At 38.6% G+C, this 24,584-nt stretch overlaps 1 protein-coding gene across 2 annotated transcripts in view; it reads left to right on the top strand.

Annotated features, from left to right (window-relative positions):
- DNAH6 (dynein axonemal heavy chain 6) overlaps positions 1-24,584 on the top strand; it is a 322,627-nt gene that overhangs the window by 53,121 nt on the left and 244,922 nt on the right. For both annotated transcript variants that reach the window (XM_054474947.1, XM_054474946.2), the window contains 6 exons: positions 3,098-3,218; positions 6,911-7,062; positions 9,207-9,359; positions 13,640-13,891; positions 18,467-18,595; positions 23,638-23,751. In XM_054474947.1, coding sequence (XP_054330922.1) covers positions 3,098-3,218; positions 6,911-7,062; positions 9,207-9,359; positions 13,640-13,891; positions 18,467-18,595; positions 23,638-23,751 — 921 coding nt within the window. The remainder of the gene's footprint in view (positions 1-3,097; positions 3,219-6,910; positions 7,063-9,206; positions 9,360-13,639; positions 13,892-18,466; positions 18,596-23,637; positions 23,752-24,584) is intronic.

The following is a 24,584-nucleotide window of genomic DNA, read 5'->3' as shown; positions in this document are numbered from 1 at the left end:
AAGTTTATGTCAGAAGTAGGAAGGAAAGGGAGATAAACCAGAAACTAGGGAAATTAGTTACCTAGAGGGGGTAATGTGAATGGTGTAGGAAGGGTGAGGATGGTGGGTAAGAAGTGAAAAAAATGGGGAAGTGACTATTTTCTGAGTATACCTTTTAATATAGTTCTAAAAAAATCAACAAAATGGAGAGCAAAACCGTAAAACAAAATACAAACAAAAAGAAATAAACCCACATGTATTTCAAGTGAAATACATAACCACATTAAAGGGATGAGGGAAAATAACTAAACCAAGTAACTTTTGAGTACAGTATTTTGGCCATGTATCCTGAGGATGAAAAACCACCATAACTGCAGCAAATACTGAACTCTGGTTAGTAGGTTTGTTTTTTGCAGTGGTATTAGTGTATTAGCAATGTTGAAACTACTTTCTGTGTATTTTATTTAGAGTTGAGCAAAATAAATAAATATATTGTGAATGATGAGATGAGGTTACTCATCCTCAGAAAGGGAGTTACAAATATGGAAGAGGGAAGGCTGGAATGAACCCTATGTTGTTGCATTGGAATGGAGTTGTGAACTCATGGATTTTAATTGATCTGTAGAAAGATAAAGAAATGTGTAGGGTTTCGTGATTGTATGTGGGGTGTATGTGTATTTCCTAGACCTGTCTGTTGAAATAGCCTACAAGCAATGACATCCCAATACCAATGAGCACATCTAGTATCCACGTGTTAGTTTCTATGTATCATTTCCAATTGAAAGGAACTCTCTTTGTTCTCTCTGCAGAACTCTCTTCTTCAAGGGGTGGGGTAGGATAGTACAATATGAGCCTAGAGAATATTGTTCAGCTAAAAAATAAGAACATGCCCAAATAACCATAGAGACATGTAGAAAAGACAAAAAGCCACCTCAAAGGGTCTCCCTGGTGAGAGGTGAAGCCAGCTGGACTTCCTGGGTTGAGTGGGGACTTGGGGAACTCTTTTGTCTAGCTAGAGGATTGTAAATGCACCAATCAGCACTCTGTAAAAACACACCAATCAGCACTCTTTGTCTAGCTAAAGGATTGTAAATGCACCAATTAGCACTCTGTAAAAACGCACCGATCAGCGCTCTGTGTCTAGCTAAAGGATTGTAAATGCTCCAATCAGCACTCTGAAAACGCACCAATCAGTGCTCTGTGTCTAGCTAAAGGCTTGTAAATGCACCAATCAGCACTCTGTGAAAACGCACCAATCAGCACTCTGTCTCTAGCTAAAGGATTGTAAATGCACCAATCAGCACTCTGTAAAATGGGCCAATTAGCACTCTGTAAGATGGACCAATCAGCAGGATATGGGCGGGGCCAAATAAGGGAATAAAAGCTGGCCACCCGAGCCAGTAGCTGCAATCCGCTTGGGTCCCCTTCCATGCTGTGGAAGCTTTGTTCTTTCGCTCTTAACAATAAATGTTGCTGCTGCTCACTCTTGGGTCCGCACTACCTTTAAGAGCTGTAACACTCACTGCGAAGGTCTGCGGCTTCACTCCGGAAGTCAGCAAGACCACGAACCCGCTGGGAGGAAAACAACTCCGGACACACCATCTTTAAGAGCTATAACACTCACCGTGAGAGTCTGCGGCTTCATTCTTGAAGTCAGCAAGACCAAAAACCCACTGGAAGGAACCAATTCTGGACAGACTGGGACAATTTGATTACTACCAATTAATATCCATGTTAATTTCCTGATTTGGACCATTATACTGTGGTTATGTAAGAAAATGTCCTTGTATTTAGCAAGTAACCCCTGAAATATTTAGGGGTCAATGTGCCACATGTCTGTAACTTTCTCCCAAATGGTTCAGAGTATAATAATATGTGTATATAGAGAGACTTACAAAGTAAATATGAAAAATTGTTGAAATTTAGGGAATTTTGGTGACAGAGATATGCAGTTCTTTGTACTATTCCAGTAACACTCTTGTGAATCATACATTGTTTCAAAATAAAAATGTTTTGAAATCATATTTTGAACATCGGTGGGGCTTTCCATTTACAAGCCTTATATTGTAACTAGCACCTGCATGATGACATATGAGAGATACTATTTATTCAGTTCAAAGGAAACATAGTTTGATAAAGTTTTTTTTTCAATGTTTATTATAAAGAAAGAAACAGCAGAAACATTCTGGAATATTCATAAAAGCCTATTAAAACAAAATAAATGAACAAATAACTAAATGTAGACATACAGGGTGTATACTATTCTTTGTAATTAAATTTTCTACTACCACAAAGCATAACTGAGTCACTTTCCCTAGCATCGGTGTGTTGGATTTGTGCAATTCCATTGATCACCTCTAGTTTTCCTGGGACAAATTGCAGGCTTTTTTACAAGTCTTAGTAGACAACACAAGGAAAAGGTGTGGAGCACAGCCAAGTAGACATGGACCAAGACCAACAGCAAGTGAATCCTAACTGCCTTTCATAGACTTTGAACATATAATAATATATCTTGACAGTTATTAAAGGGATTGAAATGATTAGAAATCATTGTCTTCGTTTAAAAAAACTTTGTGGGGAAATATGGGTTAGAACCAAGTTTAAGAGAGGTGAAGAAAAAGTTTTTATTATGGCCAAGTATGAAGGATATTTTGGAATAAGAGACTGGCCAATGCCAAAGATTTGATAGTAAGATTAAGCAAGTGATTTTCTGGGGATGCTAAACAGGTTTGCCTTTGCTTAAAAACACAGTGACATAAAATATGCAGTTGGGAAAATAAACAAGTATTGCCTCTTTGCCATATGTTTACTAGCAATATATAAGTTCACCATGAAGCAGAAACAAATTGTAAGTGTGTTTCCTTTCAGTCACAGGAATAATTCTTCAAAAGTCAGGTTTAAAGATGAATTTTTTTTATTTCATAACAATTTCTTCTTGAATCCATCAATTACTCCTTGACGTCAAGAATGTATCTTCCTTCATTCATATTTCCCAAATCAAAACATACTATTGGGCATAGAGTTTGTGTGCTTGCTTGTTTCTTTGTTTAGTTGTATTGAATTAAATTCTGCTTAACAAAAATATGGTCATATTTGTCTGCTTATTTATAACATTTAGGGAACCATTCAGGCAGCATTTGAATCGGCCCGCATCTATGCAGCTACCTTTGAAAAGTTCCAGATATTCTTCAAGGAAAATGAAAGTCTTGATTTACAAGCTCTTAAACTTCAGGAACCTGGTAACTTGTCCATTTGTACTTACTAATTATTTTTGTAGGGATACTGAGATTTGTTGTCTTTTAGGATTCTGTTTGGTGATGTTTGGGGACACAAATGGTAGCCCAAAAGAGTTGGCCTGACAAAAGGCAAGAGTTAATTCATTTCTAGGTTATTTTCTATAGAATTACTTTTTTCCTTTCTCCTTATTCAGTATTAATGTTTTATTTCAGGATATTATGGAAAGCAATTCCTTCCTAATTGCTTATCATCTAGTTTAAAGTTGTATCAGTGCTAAGAGTATATAGCCTGCATATGAGAAGGAGTTGAAAGGAATGGATACCTCTACCAATTCCATTAAATAAAGTTTATATAAGCTTTTCTATCTCAGGAACTTATTCTTTTTTCTTCTGGGACTACATTAAGATCTGGTGGGTGTGAATCAACAACTCTTAGTCATGAAATAAGACCTAGGAGAAAACTGTTTTATTTCACTGCCTTTAACAAAAGAAGATAATCTACAATGTCCAAGTGCAATTTCAGGCAAGCAAGTTCTCAGAAAATTATAAAAAATAAGTATATTTGTTTGCTATTTTAAATCATGATGCATGTCTTTCATATTCTTTATTTCATGAGCTTCCTTTATTTTCTTATATATAAATATAATTACAATTACTTTGATACTTTGCTGTATGAACCAGCACCAATTTTTTCTTTATGTTTTTATGTTTTTCTTTCAATTCCTTATTCTTTACTATGCTGAAGTATTCTTAAGTTAAATAATTCAATATGCATCTCTAAAACATGTTTCTACAGAATGAAAATAGTATCATCCCCTGCCCCCACCCCACCGAAATAGCAATTCCTTAATATCTTAACTTATTCCATTTTCAAAATTCCCCAAGTAAAGCAACTTCCAGATGATTTGGCCAGGGATCAAGTCCAAGATCAGGCATTGTACCTGATTGTTATGTGCCTTAAATTTTAAAAATCTGAAACTGACTCCTTTTTTTCAAGATACTAAGTTGTTAGACCAAAATGGGGCCCCAATTTAGAAAACAAAATTTAAGCAAGCCTACTTCCACTGTTCTTTGACAACACTATCACATGGAGACTTAGTGTGTGCTGAACAGAAGCATACTGACAGGCACGTGAGGACATGATGCCTCCTGTGCTATGTCATGGCATCACAGTGGCAGCAGGGTATGGAGCCTGGAATTTTGGCACAAGAAGGAGGCCTGATCAAAATAGCCAGTTCTAATCCCTGAGCTCTTTTACTCATATCCTGAGCCCAAGGCTTCCTAGCCTCCTGCTACCACAGTCCTCACGTTGGATAACTGTGATCCCTCAGCAAGTTCCCATCAGCATGCAGTCCCCTGACCCCCAGGTTACTCTTCAGCTAGTCCTATCTTGTCTTGCCAGTTCTGCCTTTGAAACCCAATCCTGGAACCAGGCCTCCCAGTCCCAACACTCTGATGGCTGTGACTTTGGAGTACCGTGGCCTGGACTCCTAACCTCTGTGCTCCTCCTCTGTTTGGAACCCCCAATACGTCCTAAACCACTAAATCCAATTGTTTGCCAGAGGCTTATGGAGGTGGGCTTTGCCCTTGGATATCATCCTTACCTGTTATTTGATATCCTCAAACGACTACAACATTGCTTAGCACATATTGTAGATCCTTAATAAATGTCTAACTGAACTTTTAGCCAGACTGCTCCCTGTCCTGCCTCAGAGAACAACCAGCAGACAGGTTCTGGCTTCCTGACAAGCAGCCACATCTCACCACCAAGTTCCTATAAACGTCAGCATTTACTAATAATTTCTACACTTTACTGAGCACTTACAGCATGATAGATACTGTTCTAAGTAATATTTAGACATTTCATCCAATTCTCACAATTCTGAGGAGAGTATTAGTGTTACCATTTTATAAAAAGAAAACAGAGATCTATAGAGATAAGGCAACCTCAGGATTAAACAGCTAGTGAGCAGTTTAGATCTAATTTCTCTGACTTGAAAGCTTGTCTGCTTAACCGTTTTATGTACTGCCTCTCCGCAGTGGCTCACGCCTGTAATCCCAGAACTTTGGGAGGCCGAGGCAGGTGGATCACGAGGTCAGGAGATCGAGACCATCCTGGCTAACATGGTGAAACCCCGTCTCTACTAAAAGCACAAAAAATTAGCCGGGTGTGGTGGTGGGGGCCTGTGGTCCCAGCTACTCCAGGGGCTGAGGCAGGAGAATGGTGTGAACCCAGGAGGCGGAGCTTGCAGTGAGCCGAGATCGCGCCACTGCACTCCAGCCTGGGCGACAGTGCAAGACTCCGTCTCAAAAAAAAAAAAAAAAGAGATAGAAATCGTATTTCTCAACTATTGGCTTTAATCTTTTATTCCTTTTTGGCTATGTGGCCATAGCCAAGTCATATGACCTCAATTGACCTCAATTTCTCTATCTATGAAATAAGAGTTTTGGACCAAATAAATGGTTCCCAAAGTTGTGTTCATTGGCACTCTTCTGAGGGATAATTACATGATACCATGAAAAAAGATGGTGCTCAAATACATTTGGAAAATACTAAACAGCGCAGCATTATACGGGTATCCTTACCATACGACTTATCAGATCATTTAACATCTTAATTTAGTCGGCTTTCAAAAATACACAAATCAAAACCTTCTGAAGTGAGTAAGGGAGGTAATTGCTGTTTCTGTTTTATATTATGAGGAAGCTGAAGCTCAGAAAGACTAAGTGACTTTCCCAAGGCCACACATGGGTTAAAGACTTGAGCTCAGGTCTTCTAATACTTTCTCTGGTGTGTTCTTTATACTATATCAAACTACCCCTTATAATTAGGAGAGGAGATGGCATGAATAAAGGCAGGAAACAGCACCCCTTTCTCTTTGGGGTGGTGGAGGAAGATTATGGAAGGAGGAAAAAGGGCAGACAGTAAGGAAATCAATTTGACCCAAATGTAGGAGGTAATTAGAAATAAAATTAGCTAAATTTTTAGAGGCCCAGAGTGTACAGAATTTTGAAAGACAAGCAGAGAAGTTTAGAATTGTATATGCATTAGAGAGAGAGCTATTTTTGACTGATAGTATGATAGTATATTCAAGGATAATCAGGTTTCCATTGGTTCCAGATGGATTGGATGAGGGAGAAAATGGAGGCAAGAAGATTATCAAAATGCAACTGCAGCATTTTCAAGTTGACAAAGGCCTTGACCATGATGTAGGGTGCAGGAATGGCAGAGAGATGTGTTGGGAAGAGAAACGGAGATAATTTTAGCTATGTGTGATCTTTTATATTTCAAATTTTGTTGTTGTTTATATTCTCAAAATGCTTTACTTTGGGATACCATGTGGGAGAGAACATTTAGATTAAGCCCAACTTGAAACCAACCTAACTCTGAAATCTAGTCAATTCCAGACTAGATTCTCTAATGCACTTACAAGTTATTTTCATCTGTCATCTCTTCATAGGAGCCAGAAGACATATTTACATTATAAAATATTAGTTTCTTTAACACAAGAATAAAATACTATAAAGCAATCCAATTAGCATTTTAAAGTTACATGAGATACTCTAAGTTCAGACAATAACATTATAAATATATGTGTAAATTTATCAATGCAATGATTTTTAATATATTTCGTAATGATCTTTTAAAATCCAATATGGTATATTTTATGCTTTATGTGAATTTTTTTATGTAGATGTTAACTTTTTTAGTGAACAACTGGAAAAATATCACAAACAGCACAAGGACGCAGTAGCTCTCAGACCCACCAGAAATGTAGGATTGCTGCTCATTGACACTAGGCTGCTAAGAGAAAAATTAATTCCATCACCTTTGCGATGCTTAGAGGTAACTATAAACTAGAAAAAATTTAATTATTCCTCTACAATTATTTTATGATTTTTCTACTGCATGAAAACCTATTATTTATTTTATAGTATTGCAAATATAAAAATTAATATAACACTATTGGACATCCTTAATTTCTAAGAAAAACTCTGTAGTCTTTTTGTCACAAGCATAATAGATGAGATAATGGAGGGGACTACAGGCCTCACACTGGCCTCTTGCTCCTACTCCTTTTTCCATTGTCGGAGCATTTCAAGACCTGCAGAGAGGATACTACCATAACAGCTCAATACCCTAGAGGGAGTGATGGTTGATTCTAGACCACCGAGATCAAGTTTAGGAAATCATTTTCTGATCTGGAATTGTCCTTACAGGTCTGATTATGTTTTGGTAAGTTATAGAACTAGGGAAATTTCTGTAATAAGTTTCAGAACCAATACAATAATTTCCTTTGGAACCAGAGTATACTTGTATCTTCGCAATGCCCACAGAGAGACAATGATATAAAACAGGGATTGGAAAACTATGGCCCATAGAGCCAACCCAGCCTGCCTCTTGTTGTGTATACAGTTTTATCAGAACACAGCCATGACAATGGTTTACATATCATCTATGGCTGCTTTCTTCCTACAAGGACAAAGTTTAGTAGTTGTGACAGACACTGTATTGACTGCAAATCTGAAATATTTACTATCTGGCCCTTATAGAAAACATTTTCTGGCTCCTGGTAGATGACAGAAGACAGAGCACTGTATAAAAGAGTGCAGACCTGAGTGCTAATATGTTCTGTTATTAATTAATTGTATGGCATTGGGCTTCCTTCTAGAGTTTTGCTTCTTCATCTGGTAAAAAAAAAAAAGAAATATATATATATATTTATTTACATGTATAATTATGTATATAATTGGAGCAAATTTAATTCAATTTCAACAAGCATTTTTAGCTACTGTATGCTCAAGAAATACTTGGGTATGTATTTACTGTAAGCCCAAAAAAACTGAACTCAAACTGGCTTAAGCAATCAGAAGAGTTATTGGCATATGTATCTAAAAAGTCCAGAGATTGGGTCGATATCAAGGAGGTATGATCTAGTGGCTCAATGGTGTTACCAATGAACCAATTATTTCATTCTCTTTCCTGAGCCTCCTTATGTGCAGGCTTCATCCTAAGGCATTTGTAAAATGATTGTCAAAAGCTCGACAAGCCAATTATTTGTTTGTATGGAGAGAGAAAGAGAAACATTGGGGTTCTGAGTACACATCTCTCTCAGCCATAAATAAAAGTGTGGGCCTTTATCTAATTGAATCAACTGAAGTCAGGGTTCACACTTGATATGGTTTAGCTTTGTGTCCCCACCCAAATCCCATCTTTAATTGTAATCTCTAGGTGTTAAGGGAGGAACCTGATAGAAAGTGATTGGATTAGGGGGGTGGTTTCCCCCATGCTGTTCTCCTGACAGTATGTGAATTCTCACAAGATCTAATGGTTTTATAAATCGTGGTTTTTCCTGTACTCTCACATACTTCTCCTTCCTGCTGCCTTGTGAAGAAGGAGCCTTGCTTCCCCTTCACCTTCTGCCATGTTTGTAAGTTTCCTGAAGCCTCCCCAGCCATGCTGAACTGTGAGTCAATTAAACCTGTTTCCTTTATAAATTACCCAGTCTCAGGCAGTTCTTTATAGTAGTGTGAAAATGGACTAATACAACCTTAATCTGATCACTTTGGCCAAAAAAGCCATGTTCCTATTTGCCAAGTGATCAGTCAGACTGCATATTTGTTTCTGAAGGAGAGATCAATTTCCCCCAAACTGCATGGCTAGCACCCAACATGAAAGGAGTGGGACTGATGCTGGACGGGGCAGCATAATGTCCACTACATAGGACGAAGAAGCAGAAAGCATACTTGCAAGATATGAGAGCATTTAGGGAAAATATTTGCTAAGCCATAGAAATGATCTTCAAAACCTGGCCTTCCTGTTGGCTCATTTAACTAGCAGTGATTTAAAGAGAAAAAAAGTCTCTTCGTATTCACTGCTGCTTCCAATACCTGCTGATTTAGCAGATGTCCAATTAGGATTTGTCTAAAATATATAATAAAATGAAAATATTCGACTATTTACAATTCACATGTTGTTTTCTTTCTTAGGTGCTAAATTTTATGCTTCCTCGTCAAAGCAAGAAAAAAGTGGATGCCATTATCTTTGAGGCACAAGATGCAGAGTACAAACTTGAGTTTGTTCCAACTACTACCACAGAATATGTTCATAGCTTATTATTTCTTGATGAAATTCAGGAACGGGTGAGTTGATTATCTCATATAACTCAATATTCCAAATCTTATAGTAGGAAGGAAGACATAGGACAAGAAAAAGTGAAGGACTAAAGGGCAAAAGACAGCTGTCACATATCAGAAACACTTTCAAAGTAAGTGGATGTTCTACATCACAGGAATAAAGCCAGCTGACAGTTATCAGACTCTTAGTACTAGTCAGGCATGGCATCATATTACATTTTCTACATGCATTACATTTTTAATTCTCACAAAAGCTGGAAAAGTGTTGATATTTATCCTCATTCTGCAGATAAGGAAACAGAAACCAAAACAGGATGTGTTATCTGAGATCACAGACATGTATGGATGTGATAGAGTTAGAATTTAGATTTGAGTCTCTTTGACTGCAAAACCAATGTTCTCAACCACAGGTTATTGGAATTCTAATTTTTAGTAAATGGTAATACCATTGTAATCTAGATGTTAATCATAATGGAAGTCTGGCTGCATAATAGTCAGGAAACTTACTGTTAAGAATGAAAGAAACCCAACACAAACCCGCTTAAGTGGGGTGGTGGAGATGGGGAGAAAAAAGTGGATATGGAGACTCAAGTGATGCAGATGGAATCAGGTCTCTGTTTCTCTGTCTTATACACACACATACACACACACACACACACACACTCCTTTGTCTACTTTGCTTCTTTTTCTCCAGAAACTTGGTTTCCTCCTCTCAGCCTCTTCCCTGTAGGAAGCAATCTAGCATTTGGCTCCAATAGTTTTTTCATAAACTTCCATTCATGTTATGTTGGCATTTAAAATATAGATAAATTATTTTCTTAAATATCTGAAAATTGAAGAAGTGTTTCAATTAAAAAAGTAAACTGAATGTTATATATTATTAACCAAATTAATAATAAATGCTATTTCACATGACTACAGAAGTAACAGTGTTTCTCATTTCAAGAAATCGTGCCTTCTCAAAAAGGCAGATGGTCGTGGTTCTCCTCAGGTTTGCTTATAAATTGTCCTAGGAGTCTAAAGATGCGAATTACTTATTATTGTTTGTATTCATTAAGCCACTTCAAACAAATAACCCAAACCCACTTGAGAAAACTTAGGCCAAAATAGGGATCCCACTTAAGGATTCAGGGGTGCTTCATGGAACTTCCAATCAAGAATGTAAGTAGGCTTAGGAACTGACCAGAACCCAGAATAGGACAGCTGTAGGATGCCCCAGTAGACCTTCATTCCGTCTCTCCTCTCTGCATCTCTCTGAGGGTCTGCTTCACTTCTCTCCCTCTGCAGACAACTACTTCTGCTTCTTCTTACCACAGCAGCAAACATGGCCACCAGCAGCTCCCAAGCTATAGCTAGCGGGTCTAGCCAGTCAGCAAGAAAGAGATAATCTCTCTTTTTCAATATTGATTCTAAAGGTCTAGTAAATTTATTCAGAGCTCCTATTCTGTTCTATAAACTATGTCAGGAGGGTGGGGTCACATCATAATCAATGGCTGCAGAGGGTCAGCTGCTATCACCTTGTGGTTCCAGAAGAGCTAGTTGATGCAGTATGCAGAAAACATAGACTGTGTCCCATCTGCAGGAGGTTGTCTGTGTTTGCTGGATGGTGTGTTTAGAAAGCAGCTTCCTTTAAGGAGATTCTCTGCACACACAAAAACTATTTTTTGGAACTTCATTCATTCAGTCAGCAAGTTTAGTGAGCACCACTTAGCATGGTGCAAAAATTACAATGAATAAACCTGCTTTAAAGAAGTTGAGTCTTGAATGCAAGCAGATAATTTTCATACAATGAGCATAGGAATAAGATACTGTTGTAACACTGGGAAGTTTGTAGTAATTCTTGCCTATGGGTTACAGAAGGCTGTGTGGAGGATGGGATATTTAAGCTGTCATAAAATACATGAAACATTCAGGTGGGCATTCCAGGGAGAGGGAAAGCCATGTGCAAAAACAGGAGGCAACGTGACAAAAACAGGATTTAGCGATTGATATGCTATGGAGAAAGAATGTTTAGTTGAAAGTTGATGAACTCTATGTAGCTAAAGCAGTATTTTCAAATATAGGAGAGAATAAATTAATTATAAAGATGTTAAGTAGAATTTAAAGGACTTAATGGGCAACTGAATGAGGGGACAGTGAGAGGAGAATGAGGTAACTTATAGGTATCATTCTGCAGGGAATGGGTATTTAGCAATTTCATACCAGTATAGGGAGGGTAGGCTACATAATTCATTGTCTGATCAGGACATTTTTCTGAGAGTGAAAGGGACACTATTAATCATTGTACTAGGACAATAAGTGTAAACCCAGGGCATTCCCAGAGAAACCTGGATGTATACTCACCCGAAATAGAGGAAGATGAACAGATCTTGATGTAGAGATACTTAGTTCTATACATAACTTGTTCGAGGTGTTAGAAACATTGGTTGGAAGTCACAAAAACTCACATAAATAGCTCAGAAAAATGGGAAGATTTATTCTAAGTTTGCAGGAATATCTTTCAGAATCCTAAAGTATGGATAGAGCCAGGCCTTTACAAAAAGGCCTCTCTCCTTCTCTCATCTCTGCTGCTCTAGAACCATGGTTCTCAAAGGGGGACTCCAGATCAGCAGCAGCAGCAGCAGCATCTGAGAATGGGTTAAAAATGTATATTCTTGGGACCCACCCTACATGACTACAGTGTTTTTATGACTTGCTAGACCTTCTGAATCAGACACTCTCAGGAGGGGCTCAGCAATCTGTTTTTTTTTTTTTTTCCTTTGAGACGGAGTCTCGCTCTGTCGCCCAGGCTGGAGTGCAGTGGCACCATCTCAGCTCACTGCAAGGTCCACCTCCCGGGTTCACGCCATTCTCCTGCCTCATCCTCCTGAGTAGCTGGGACTACAGGCATCCGCCACCGCACCCGGATAATTTTTTTCTATTTTTAGTAGAGACGGGGTTTCACCGTGTTAGCCAGGATGGTCTTGATCTCCTGACCTCGTGATCCGCCTGCCTCAGCCTCCCAAAGTGCTGGGATTACAGGTGCAGTAAGCCACTGCACCCGGCCAGCAATCTGTTTTAACAAGCTTTCCAAGGTCATTGCAATGGAAGCTAAAGATTGAGAACTATTTCTCTAAAAGCCTGTCTGCAGTTATCTTCTCATGTTAATGACCTGTTCTGTTTCCACATAAAAGTAAATGGCCTCAGTCCTAACTCTTCCTGTGTTCAAGAGAAAGGTCAGACTGAGCTAAGTTCTTTAGATCACAGTTTGATGCTCCTTGGTTCAGCCTGTGGCCAGGAAATTGGGCCAAGTAGTACGAACATGGCTGCTCCCTCTATAACCATGTGGCAGAGTTGGGGGTAAGGAGCATTCCCAAAACTGGGGTATCCCTTGCCAGAAAATTAGGAAAGACAAGCAATACTGTCCACTGAAAGTGAGAAACCAAAGTGAAGATGTTTAGTAGTCACTGGGCTGTAGTAAAATAATTTATTAAAGGATAGTGGGAATCTCACCATAGGTCTGGGTTCTGAACCTATGCAGCCAAGTCCACAGCCTGTCGATCCCTTGGGCTGCTCTGGGATGATCACTGCCCATCACACATGCCTGGAAGCTCAGATACTACAGCTGAACAACCCCACAGCACGTTTTCTTAGAAAACTTTAAGTATTGTCACGTTTAATACAGCAAAAGAACAAAACAGAAAGAGAAAACATTTATAAGAGCTCAGCTCTGAATAATTTACCTCCTAACCTGATTACCTGTATTATAGCAATGACTATCATCCAGCAGGTTTTAGCCAATTTGACCGTAACATTATAATACACTCCTTCTGTGCTGACTATTCAGTTTGATGTTTGATATGGTTTGGCTGTGTCTCCACCCAAATCTCACCTTGAATTGAATTCCTACATGTCAAAGATGGGGCCAGGTGGAGATAATTGAATCATAGGGGTGGTTTCCCCCATACTGTTCTCATGGTAGTGAATAATAAGTCTCATAAGATCTGACGGTCTTATAAATGGGAGTTCCCCTGCGCAAGTTCTCTTGCCTGCCTCCATGTAAGACATGCCTTTGCTTCTCCCTTGCCTTTAGCCATGATTGTGAGTCCTCCCCAGCCATGTGGAACTGTGAGTCCATTAAGCCTTTCTTTTATAAATTACCCAGTCTTGGATATGTCTTTATTAGCAGCAGCAGAACAGACTAATACAATGTTCATATTGTACAGTGGCTGTCTCCTATTAGAACAAACTTCAAGACTAAACTAGGACTCTGCTACATTTAATGAGCAAACTGTGTTTCCATTTAGATTGAAAGCCTTGAAGATGAAGGGAATATAGTGACTCAAATGTACAAGCTTATTGAACAATATCAGGTTCCCACACCTCCTGAAGACTTTGCTGTTTTTGCAACTATGAAGCCATCCATTGTTGCTGTTCGGAATGCCATTGATAAATCAGTGGGTGATAGAGAATCAAGCATTAAGCAATTTTGTGTGCATTTGGGTAGTGATCTTGAAGAATTAAACAATGAAGTGAATGAAGTAAAACTGCAAGCACAGGTAAGCTAAATCATTATTTTGTAAAAATAATGTATGCAAAGTTTGACTATTACATTTGTTTATTAAAGTATAGCCAACGAATAAAAATCATATATATTTACAATGTATAATGTGATGTTTTGATATATGTATACATTGTGAAATTGTTAATCAAGCTAATTAATGTGTCTATCACCTCACATACATCATTTTTTTGTGGTAAGAATAATTAAGACTACTCTTCAAACCATTTAGAGAACACATTTAACTGATGTAGCTTTAGTTTTTTATAGTTTCATTCTAACCAATCAACAATGTCTTTGAGCTGCTACTTAAAAATTAATGTTTCAAAATCTCTCTTTAAGTAGTGAATACATTTCAGACTATCACAAAGCATATATGTAATATTAAAATTGAATTTAGTCAGTTAAATTCTAGTCCTAACTTGTATTTATTATTTTGAAGAGTGTTTTAATGACTTGCTAGCACATTTTACAGCTATTGTCACAATTTTAAAGTTTGCTTAATACCTGGGTGACGAAATAATTCATACAACAAACCCCCATTACACAAGTTTACCTGTATAACAAACCAGCACATGTATCCCTGAACTTAAAATAAAAGCTAAATAAAAAATAAAAATAAACTTTGCTAGTATATTAGAAAATTCCCATTTAGAAAGAGACAGAGTATACATTGATAATTGGTAGTGAAGAATATTTGGTTACCTTGTACCACTTTTACAATAGAAGAGATATAGAGTACACTGACTCAAAAGAATATAGTACAGACATTAAAGATTATAGTATGCCTTTACATGTATTAACATGGAAATGTAAAAACAGCTCACCTTGTGTGCTCCCTATTTGTCAAGCAGTGTTCGAAGGACTTGGCATTGTTTTTACTTTTGTATTGAAGCACTTTTGTATTTTCTTACAGACAAAATTGTACATAACTAATTACTGTACAACTCAATGAATTATCTGAAAGTAAACACATCTATGTATCCACTACTCATGTCAATAAAGCATTATGATACCTTTAGTGTCCCCTCCTAATTACTCATCCTTTTGTTATGGGTTATTTGGGGTGTCATTTTTCTGGCTGGAAACCTCTATGGCCAGTAGCACCTTTGCCTAAGTTCTTGTCCTGCATCTAGGAAGAATGAGGTATGCAGACAAGTGGAGGGTGAGCAAGATGAAGAGGAGCTTTATTCAGTGTTAGAACAGCTCGGAGGAGATCCGCAGTGGGTAGCTGCTCTCTAGGCAGGTCATCCCATTGAGTGTTCAGCTCTCAGCAGAGAGGAGGCCCTGGAATGGGTGACTCCTCTCTGCAGGCAGGTTGTCCCATCATCTCTGCAGCTCTCAGCAGAGAGGAGGCCTGGAGAGGGTATCTCCTCTCTGCAGCTGGTTTTCCCGATGTATGCCCAGCTCCTAGCAGAGAGGAGGCCCTGAAGTGGGTTGCTACTCTCTGCAGCTGGTAGCCCCAACATCTCTGCAGGTCTCTGAACCTCTCGGCAGAGAGGGTAGCTCCCCTCTGCAGCTGGTTGTCCCATTATCTGCTCAGCTGTGGCTGAGCCCAGGGCTTTTATGGACCTCAGAGGGGAGGAAGTGTGCACTGATTGGCCCATGGGGGATAATGGGCAGGCTGGAAAAGACATCACAAGTTCCCACTCTGGTCTGTGGGACTGGCAGCCCAGCCCCCAGCCTTCAGGCCAACATGGGGCCTCACCGGGGACCCACCCCCTTCCATCCAGGAATCTGTCTGCTTCCTGCTACTGTTCATGGCACCGGGGTTGGGCCTGACTTTGCTCCCAGATCAGAGAGGATCGAAGAAGTGCCTGCTCCCACTGCCTGGCCTCTCTCCCTTCCAAGATCAGAGCAGGGAGAGACCAGACAGCAGAAGCAGGCAGTTCCAAGCCTGCAAGGGCAAAGGGGCCTTCTCATGCCCCCAAGAGCACAGGACTGCCTGAGTCTGCAGCGACAGTTTGGGTGGCTACAGCTGCACCCAAGGAACTCCCACCCCAACTTGGAAGGGGCAAAGCTCCCACTTGTCCCTAACTGGCTCCATGGAGTGTGCCCCTGGCTCCATGGAGTGTGCAGCCCCGGCCATGCCTCCCTGCTGCAGCAGGCGTGTTGGCAGTGGCAGGCCATCTGGAGCAAGAATGCTATAAATTTCCTATTTTTGAACTTCTATTAATTAGAACCACACAGTGTGCCCTTTTATTTTGGTATGTTCCTCAGATTTATACATGTTGCTCTTTGTGGATGTAGTTTATTCATGTTTATTGCTATGTAGTGTTTTATTGTATTTTACAATGATTCATTTCATGGGTGATAGAAATTGAGATTATTTACCATTTGGGGCAATCATGAGTAATAGTCCTAAAAATATTCTTATGTATGTTTTCATGTTTTAACTCATTTAAATCTCAAAACACTTTAGGGTTTTATTATTCACATTTTACAGAAAAGGAAATTAGGGGACAGGGTTAAGTAACTTGCTGAGGGTCACGCAGTTACTAAATGGAGGGATCGGGATTCAAGCTTAAGCAGTCTACTGTCAATGGTTAATAGTCTGCTATTAATTGCTGTACCATATACAGTATTCTATACACGGCATACGGTTAAAAAGTGTGAATATCTATGTATACATAGATCATTAGAGAAAGCAAAAGTGCCAGCACATGCTTGATGTATAATCATGCATTTTTTATTTTTTAAGGAACTTTTATTTTGGGCTCAGGGATACATGTGCAGGTTTGTTATATAGGTAAACTCATGTCTCAGAGGTTTGCTGCATAGGTTATTTTGTCACCCAGATACCAGGCCTAGTACCCAATAGATATTTTTTCTGATCCTCTCCCTCCTCCCATCCTCCACCCTCAGGTAGGCCCCAGTATCTGTTGTTCCTCTCTTTGTGTCCATGTGTTCTCAACATTTAGCTTTCACTTATAAGTAAGAACATGCAATACTTGGTTTTCTGTTCCTGCATTAGTTTGCTATGAATAATGGCCTCCAGCTCCATCTATATTCCTGCAAAGGACATTATCTTGTTATTTTTTATGGCTTCATAGTGTTCCATGGTGTACATGTACCAGATTTTCTTTATCCAGTCTGATACTGATTGGCATTGAGATTGATTGCATGTCTTTGCTATTGTGGATAGTGCTGCAATGAATATCTGCATGCAAATCATGCATTTTAAATAGCATAATGCACTTACACAAAATGAAAGCATGGGCTCATTCTAACTAGTGCTTCTTCTATAGAAGGTTTGGAATTAATTCACTTGGGCAAAGGACTGTAACTTCATCATTTCCATAAATGATACTATCTTGCTATCAAGACCCTCATTCCTGCTGTTGCGGAGAATTAGGGAGAAAACCTAAATGTGACCATTAATAATAATTTATTTCAGTTTGAAATGTCTGTTCCATTCTACCTGGGTCTCTTTTGGATAGATTTTAATTCAGCTGAAAATCTAAACTTCCTACTGGGCAATTTTTCACCTATGCCACCATCCCCTCCTACCTATTGCCCCATAAAGGGAAGCTTGAATTCCCTCATGGCGAATAGATGGGAGGGGCAGGTCATCTGTTCTTCGTGCTACCTTCTGGGCCATAGGAGCTTCCAGTGCAGTTTGGCTGGGCTGCACCTGGTTGTCCCAGGTTGCTGTTAACTGAGGGTCTTTCCTGGTTCTTTAGGCACCATGCTAGCCCCTATGCTGCAATCCATCATTTCTTCCATAGCCTACAATCCCAAGTAATCTGTGGCTTTCTTATCCTGGCCTCAGACATCATCTGGTCCACCAGTTCTCTCAACAGTTCCCACTACCAGAATTAAGACACATGAGAACTTCAGGATTCCCTGCATATCATACCAAGTCACAAGACACCAGAATGTCAATATAAGCCCCTTCTTACTGGACACATCGCTTGGCTTTTTCTAATCTAGAGCATGTTGCCAGTTTGAATGCATGGCCATGCTGACTAAGACATGGACTAACTAGCCTCCCTGAGCTATGGCTATAATGGTTCTCAGATTCCTTCAATTTTCTCAGATTATCCCAAACCTAGTTACGTGCTTCTGCTTCGCTCCTGAACTATTCCATTCCCATTCACTGGGGTTTCAACCCTAACAGGTCAGCCATAAAACATATGTCTTGCCATTTATATTTTTCATTTTCTCTCTTCTGTCATCTTAGAATACAAAGGCCTTTCCATTCCTTTATTGTAAAGTGGAAATTTATCTTATATCATATCCCCTTCCTTCTCTTCTCTGTTTCATTCACCTCTCCTTATCTAAGGTCATGTTGGTTGAAGAAGTGTAGGAAATGAAAGCAGATGAGGGAAAATATATTAGGTAATGTTTTAAAACAATTTTATCTCCATGGCACTTTATATAAATGTGTACTTTTTATAATGTCTATGCATTGCTTTAAAATTCAGGAAAACAATAATTTCAAATATCATTTCTAAAAATCAAAAAGAAAAGAGAAAGGAATCTTTTTAAAAATGTTTATTAATTCATTTAATTTAATTGGTCTTTATCAAAAAGCAGGAATGGCTAACCAAAAACTGTCTTAAATTTACAGGATCCACAGATTTTAGATATCTCTGCTGACCAAGACAAAATAAGGCTCATATTGAATAATCTGCAATCTGTTCTGGCTGATCTTCAGAAACGTGCATTTCGGTATAAGTCCTATCAGAAGAATTTTAAGGTAATGACAGTTTTACACCATCTGTCTTAGAAACGTGTGTATAGAAATGGCATATATGCGCAAGGACTTCAATAATGTAACTGTAAACATTCAATATTTGGACAACTATGTGCTAGTCAGCATGCTACAAATAGTCTCAAATACAAAATATGATATGTTCCCTGCCTTTGAAGTGTTTAAAGACTAATACACATGAGATACCAAATATCTTTCTTATTAAAATAACTGTGAATTATGCAAAACTTTCAGACAAGGAACTGTACTTTCTATGTTAAAATTTAAGTGGATTTTTTAATGTGGTCAATTAAAACCACACTATCCTTTCTTAAGTAATATTCAGGCTTCCTTTACTTTCATATGTATGTTATGATTCCATTAATATTGCCTGATTTACCCTGGTTTTATGTGCCAATTTGATAAAAATGACATCCCCAGCTAAGCCAGGGACAAATGCGTGTAAAAGGGTAGATTTGAGGACCAGGAGCAGTGGCTTATGCCTGTAATCCCAGCACTTTGGGAGGCCGAGGCGGCTGGATCACTTAAGCTCAGGAGTTCGAGACCAGCCTGACCAACATAGTGAAACCACATCTCTACTAAAAATACAAAAATTACCCAGGCATGGTGGCACATGCCTGTAGTCCCAGGTACTTGGGAGGCTAAACGGGGAGGATCACTTGAGCTCAGGAGGCGGACGTTGCAGTGAGCCAAGATCGTAACCCTGCACTCCAGTCTAGGTGACAGAGTGAGATCCTGTCTCAAAAAAAAAAAAAAAAAAAGTATGTTTGAAAGGCTAAAAGAAGTCTCTCAAAAGACATGAAGAAAAAGGGGTAAGAGATGCAGGTGCTTTCAACAGCTTTTAGAGAGACCAACAACAAGAAAAGAGAATAGAAAAAAAAATATTCCTATGTTCAAAACCAGGGAGCCCCTAGCAATAAGGAAGATCCCATTGGTCTGCCCAAAAATCTCGGAGGAACATGCTTGAACCTCACAGGGGAATGCACCTGTCTCTTCAGAGCCCCAGATGGATGACCAGAAAGTGATCTGACATGCTGTCTACTCCAGGGTCCAGGGATTGGTAGAGAAATCTGAAAATAATGAACTTCATACCAGCCAATAAGGCTGGTGATACTTGAGGCAGATTTGTGTGAAGGAACTAGAGTTCAAAGTTGTTCCCAGGCTGAGTTAACTGACCTACAAGACAGGAAGGTATGTAGTAAGGAGTAAGGTATGGAGGAAATACTACTTGATAAAAAGCTACAACTTGGCTGGGCACAGTGGCTCACACCTCTACTCCCAGCACTTTGGGAGGACAAGCCTGGCAAATCACGAGGTCAGGAGTTCGAGACTAGCCTGGCCAATATGATAAAACCCCATCTCTACTAAAAATACAAAAAATTAGCTGGGCGTGGTGGCAGGCGCCTTTAATCCCAGCTACTTGGGAGGCTGAGGCAGGAGAATCACTTGATCCCGGGAGGTGGATGTTGCAGTGAGCCGAGATCGTGCCACTGCACTCCAGCCTGGGTGACAGTGTGAGCGAGGCTCCATTTCAAAAAAAAAAAAGCTACAACTCACATGTGAGCACTCCTTGAGCAGGAAAGAATATCTTTGGTCCTGTCAGCAAGACGGCAGAGTATGAAGCCCCAGCCCCTCCTTTTTCCCTTGGACACACTGACTCAACAACCCCTGAACCAATGTATTTTGTCAGAAATACAAAGGCAAGTTGACAGTCTCTTGCACCCTAGGCAAGTATAAAATCATCTGATTGAAGCCAGTAGAATAATTTCTAACACCCTTTCACTATAATTCCTGCCCCCAGCACAGTGTTACACAATTAGGAGGAAGTTCTCAGCTTCTCCCTGGAGAAGGAGGGAAAGACAGACTGGATGGAATATACAGCATTCTGACACTTTAGAGGTCTGGCTGAGAGATTGGTTTCTCTCTTGCCTGAATTTGATTATGGACAGGAAGGTCCCCCAGGCTGGAACCACTGAGAACAAAAGCAACAGTTTCGACCAGTTTGCACTCACTAGCCATTAACACCCCTCCCCAAACCCCTGACTCAGTGCAGAGTAAGCAAGCAAGAATTCCCAAATCTCAGCTTCTACCTGGACAGGGAAAGATTTGAAGTGGCTGTCCAATGTGATACATTATCAGGGGACTGCTCAAGGGACAAACTTCTGTATCACCTGTCTTGGAGTAGTGACAGGATCCAGCATATTCTAGACATCTCATATGCAGAAAACCCTAAAACTCCAGGGGGAAAAATTAAAAATAATAAATAAACTCAGTAAAGTTGTAGAATACAAAATCAACTTACATTAATTAGTTGCATTTCTATATACTAACAACAAACAATCCAAAAGATAAAGAAAACAATTTACAATAGCATAAAAAATATGCCATTTACAACAGAATCAAAAATAATAATAATAAAGTAGAAATAAACCTAACCTAGGAGGTGAAAGACTCACACACTGAAAACTAAAAAACTATGATGAAAGAAATGAAATAATACACAAATAAATAGAAAGATATCCCATGTTCATTGATTAAAAGACTTAATATTGTTAAAATACCTGTACTACCCAAAGTGACTTATACATTCAATGCAATCCTTACCAATTTCCCAATGACATTTTTTAAAGAAATATTAAAAACAAATTCTAAAATTTATAGGGAACCACAGAGGACCTTGAGTACCCAACACAATCTTGAGAAACAAGAAAAAAGCTAGAGGTCTCACACTTCCTAATCTAAAAACATATTACAAAGCTATAGTAATTAAAATAGTATGGTACTAGCATGCATTCAGACATATAGACCAATGAAACAGAATGGAAAACCCCAAAATAAATCAACAAATATGGTCAACTCATCTATGGCAAAGGTGCCAAAAATACACAACAGAGAAAGGACAGTCTTTTCAGCAAATGGTGTTAAGGAACTGGATATTCATATGCAAAAGAATGAAGCTGAACCCTTACACAAAAATCAGTTCAAAATGAATGGGTTAAAGACTCAAAAGAACTAAAACTATAAAATTCCTAGAGGAAAATGTAGGAGAAATCTTCATGACATTGGCCTTGGCTATGATTTCTTGGATGTGACACCAAAAACCAATGCAACAAAAACAGAAATAGACAAGTAGAACTACATCAAACTAAACAGCTTCTGCAAACCAAAGGAAACAATCAACAGAGTAAAAAGGCAATATACAGAATGAGGGAAAAAATTTGCAAATTATATACTTGATAAGAGGTTATTATCTAAACTCCTTATAGATAAGGAACTCCTACAGCACAATAGCCAAAAAAAAAAACAAAAAACCCAATTTTTAAAATGGACAAAGGACTTGAATGAACATTTCTCTAAAGAAGACATACAAATGGTCAACAGGCATGTGAAAAGACATCCAACATCAGTAATCATCAGGAAAATTAAAATCAAACCACAAGAAGGTATCACCTCACATCTGTTAGAATGGCCATTACAAAAATAAAATGAATGACAAATATTGGCAAGGATGTGAAGACACTGGAATCTTTTACACTGTAGATGAGAATTAGAATGGTGCAAACACTATGGAAAACAGCATGGTGGTTCCTCAAAAATTAAAAAAAAAAATGACCCAATGATCCCATTTGCGGGCCTATATCCCAAATAATTGAATCAGGCTCTTAAAGATATATTTGCACTCCTATGTTCATTGCAGCATTGTTCTCAATAGCCAAGATATGGAAACAACTTAAAATGTCCATGAGCAGATGAATGGATAAAGAAAATGTGGTATCTACATAAAATAGAATTTTACTCAGCCTCGCAAAAGAAGAAAATCCTGCTATGCCACAGCGTGGATGAACCTGGAGGACATTATGCTTAGTGAAATAAGCCTGCTACAAAAGGACAAATACTGTATGATCTCATTTATATGAGATATCTAAAGTAGTCAAACTCATATAAGCAGAAAGTGGAATGGTGGTTTCCAGAGGCTGGGAGGAAGGGGAAATGAGGAGTTGTTCTAGGTGTATAAAGTTTCAGTTATGCAAGGTGAAAAAGTACTAGAAAAAGTACATTAAATAACATTGTTAACATTGTTACAGTTAGCATTACTGTACTTTACACTTAAAAATTTATTAAAAGAATAGATCTCATGTAATGTGGTTTTTATCACAATAAAAAGTTAAAAAATAAATTTTTAAAAAACACAGAACCTGAAATGAAAGTGTATCTTCCTCCTTCCATCTTCCATGTCTATGACTTCATGACTGATTCCTTCCTGATTGCCTCTGATCTAGCCTTCCTTCTGTGGCTCTCAATTATTTGGAGAATAGGAGTGAAAGCCTAACTAATCTAGGTTGCAGGAAATCCTTTGCAACTCTTAATGGAAGACAAGACTAAATTCCTAATGTCAAAGCACAAGAATTTCTGTGCAACCAACTCCCTGAAGGTTTCCCCAGCGTTGAGCCAAGGCAATCTTAAAACATTTCTCATGAAAACACCTTCTTCAGATTTTCTTGCACCCTTCCTCTCCATGGGGTTCATATAAAGTCTGTGGTTAGAAAAGAGTCAGAAACCACGCTGTCCTCTCCATCTTAAACTTCACCATCTTCCCCACCAGCTACCGCACAGTCATCTTCCTCTTCTGCCCTTTAAGTACAGAAGCCCAATGGAAATCAGTGCCTCTAAAGACTCATCTGCTTTCCCTAGAAGGCCTAACATATATGTGCATGCACAATCCAACTCAAAGAAGAATGCCTGTGTTACTCTTATAATATTTATGTCTTTGGAAAATATTTAAGTTCTAAGTTCTAAGGAAATACCAGGAATTGTATTTTGTTACTCTAATGGAAATTCTAATATATGTGGGGTTTTGTGGAGTTTTTTTTTTTTCTTCATCTGTTTCTAGTGCTCCTTTTCTTAATCCATTTAGGATGCACATTCTTCCAAGCAATCACTGTACCAAGAATTACTAATAGGAGAATAGCATATGCTCATTATATCTGAAAACTAAATTGCACATTTTGTTTACTACATTTTTAAAGGTAGAAGTGTCCAAGTTTGAAGCTTTGGAAGAAGTCAGTGCTGAACTGAAGCTCAAACAATTGCTCTGGGATTCTTTCTCTGAATGGGATAAACTCCAACAAGAATGGTTAAAGGTAGGGGAAAAAAGCCTTCAGTTCTTAAATTATTTTTGTATGAATTAATCTTAAAATTCTAATAATTTGAATTATAACTTTTAACTATCTGGTGCTTTTCTTAATGTCAGTAAAATATGCAACGGCATCATTTTCTGATAATTTTTATAAGGTTTCCAGTGAAAGGCACAAAGGTCCTTATGTCACTGTATGCTACAGAGCAGAAAGTATTCTTGTAAGCCAGGCTTCTCAGGTCCTCCATATTAGAAGGATACATAGTGGAAGCATTAATGGACAATGCTGCGTGACGTTTAATCACTTTGTGGTTTCTAAACACAATGTTGTCATCACACACTTCAGTGTTCTTGAGAATTGTAGGATTTTATTGTGATCTACACACTTTAGATTTCTATTTTTGTTGTCCTTTAAACAAGGAAGGCATTTTGTTCACTGTAATAGGATAGAGTGAGAAAATCTAGGATCTTCCTTTGAGAGCTCAATAGTAAACTTTTTAAATTAAGGAGCCAAATATCAACAGCCATCAGAGAGTTTTGTTTCTAGGATCTACCCTATATTCAATCCTTAACAAAGGTCAACTCTCTACGAGGCAAAATAGATGACCACCTATACTTTCAAGTGTGGTATGGACATGTTAGACATACTATCAACCTCACAAATATTGTTTTACACTTCTTATTCATCCTACCTGTGCTGATGCCTATAATTAGAAGGCACATGTCTTGGTTAAAAAACAGTAACATGGGAAATATGTTCCAGGTAATGTTCTAGGTGCTGGGAGTACCAGTGGAAAATAAGAAGAACAAAGTTCAAACATAGAACTCTTTGGTGGAGAA

The sequence above is a fragment of the Pongo pygmaeus genome, chromosome 12 (genome assembly GCF_028885625.2).
Source record: "Pongo pygmaeus isolate AG05252 chromosome 12, NHGRI_mPonPyg2-v2.0_pri, whole genome shotgun sequence".
Taxonomy (NCBI): domain Eukaryota; kingdom Metazoa; phylum Chordata; class Mammalia; order Primates; family Hominidae; genus Pongo; species Pongo pygmaeus.
The sequence above is the reverse complement of the archived record's forward strand: the minus strand, read 5'-3'. Positions and strand labels throughout refer to the sequence as shown.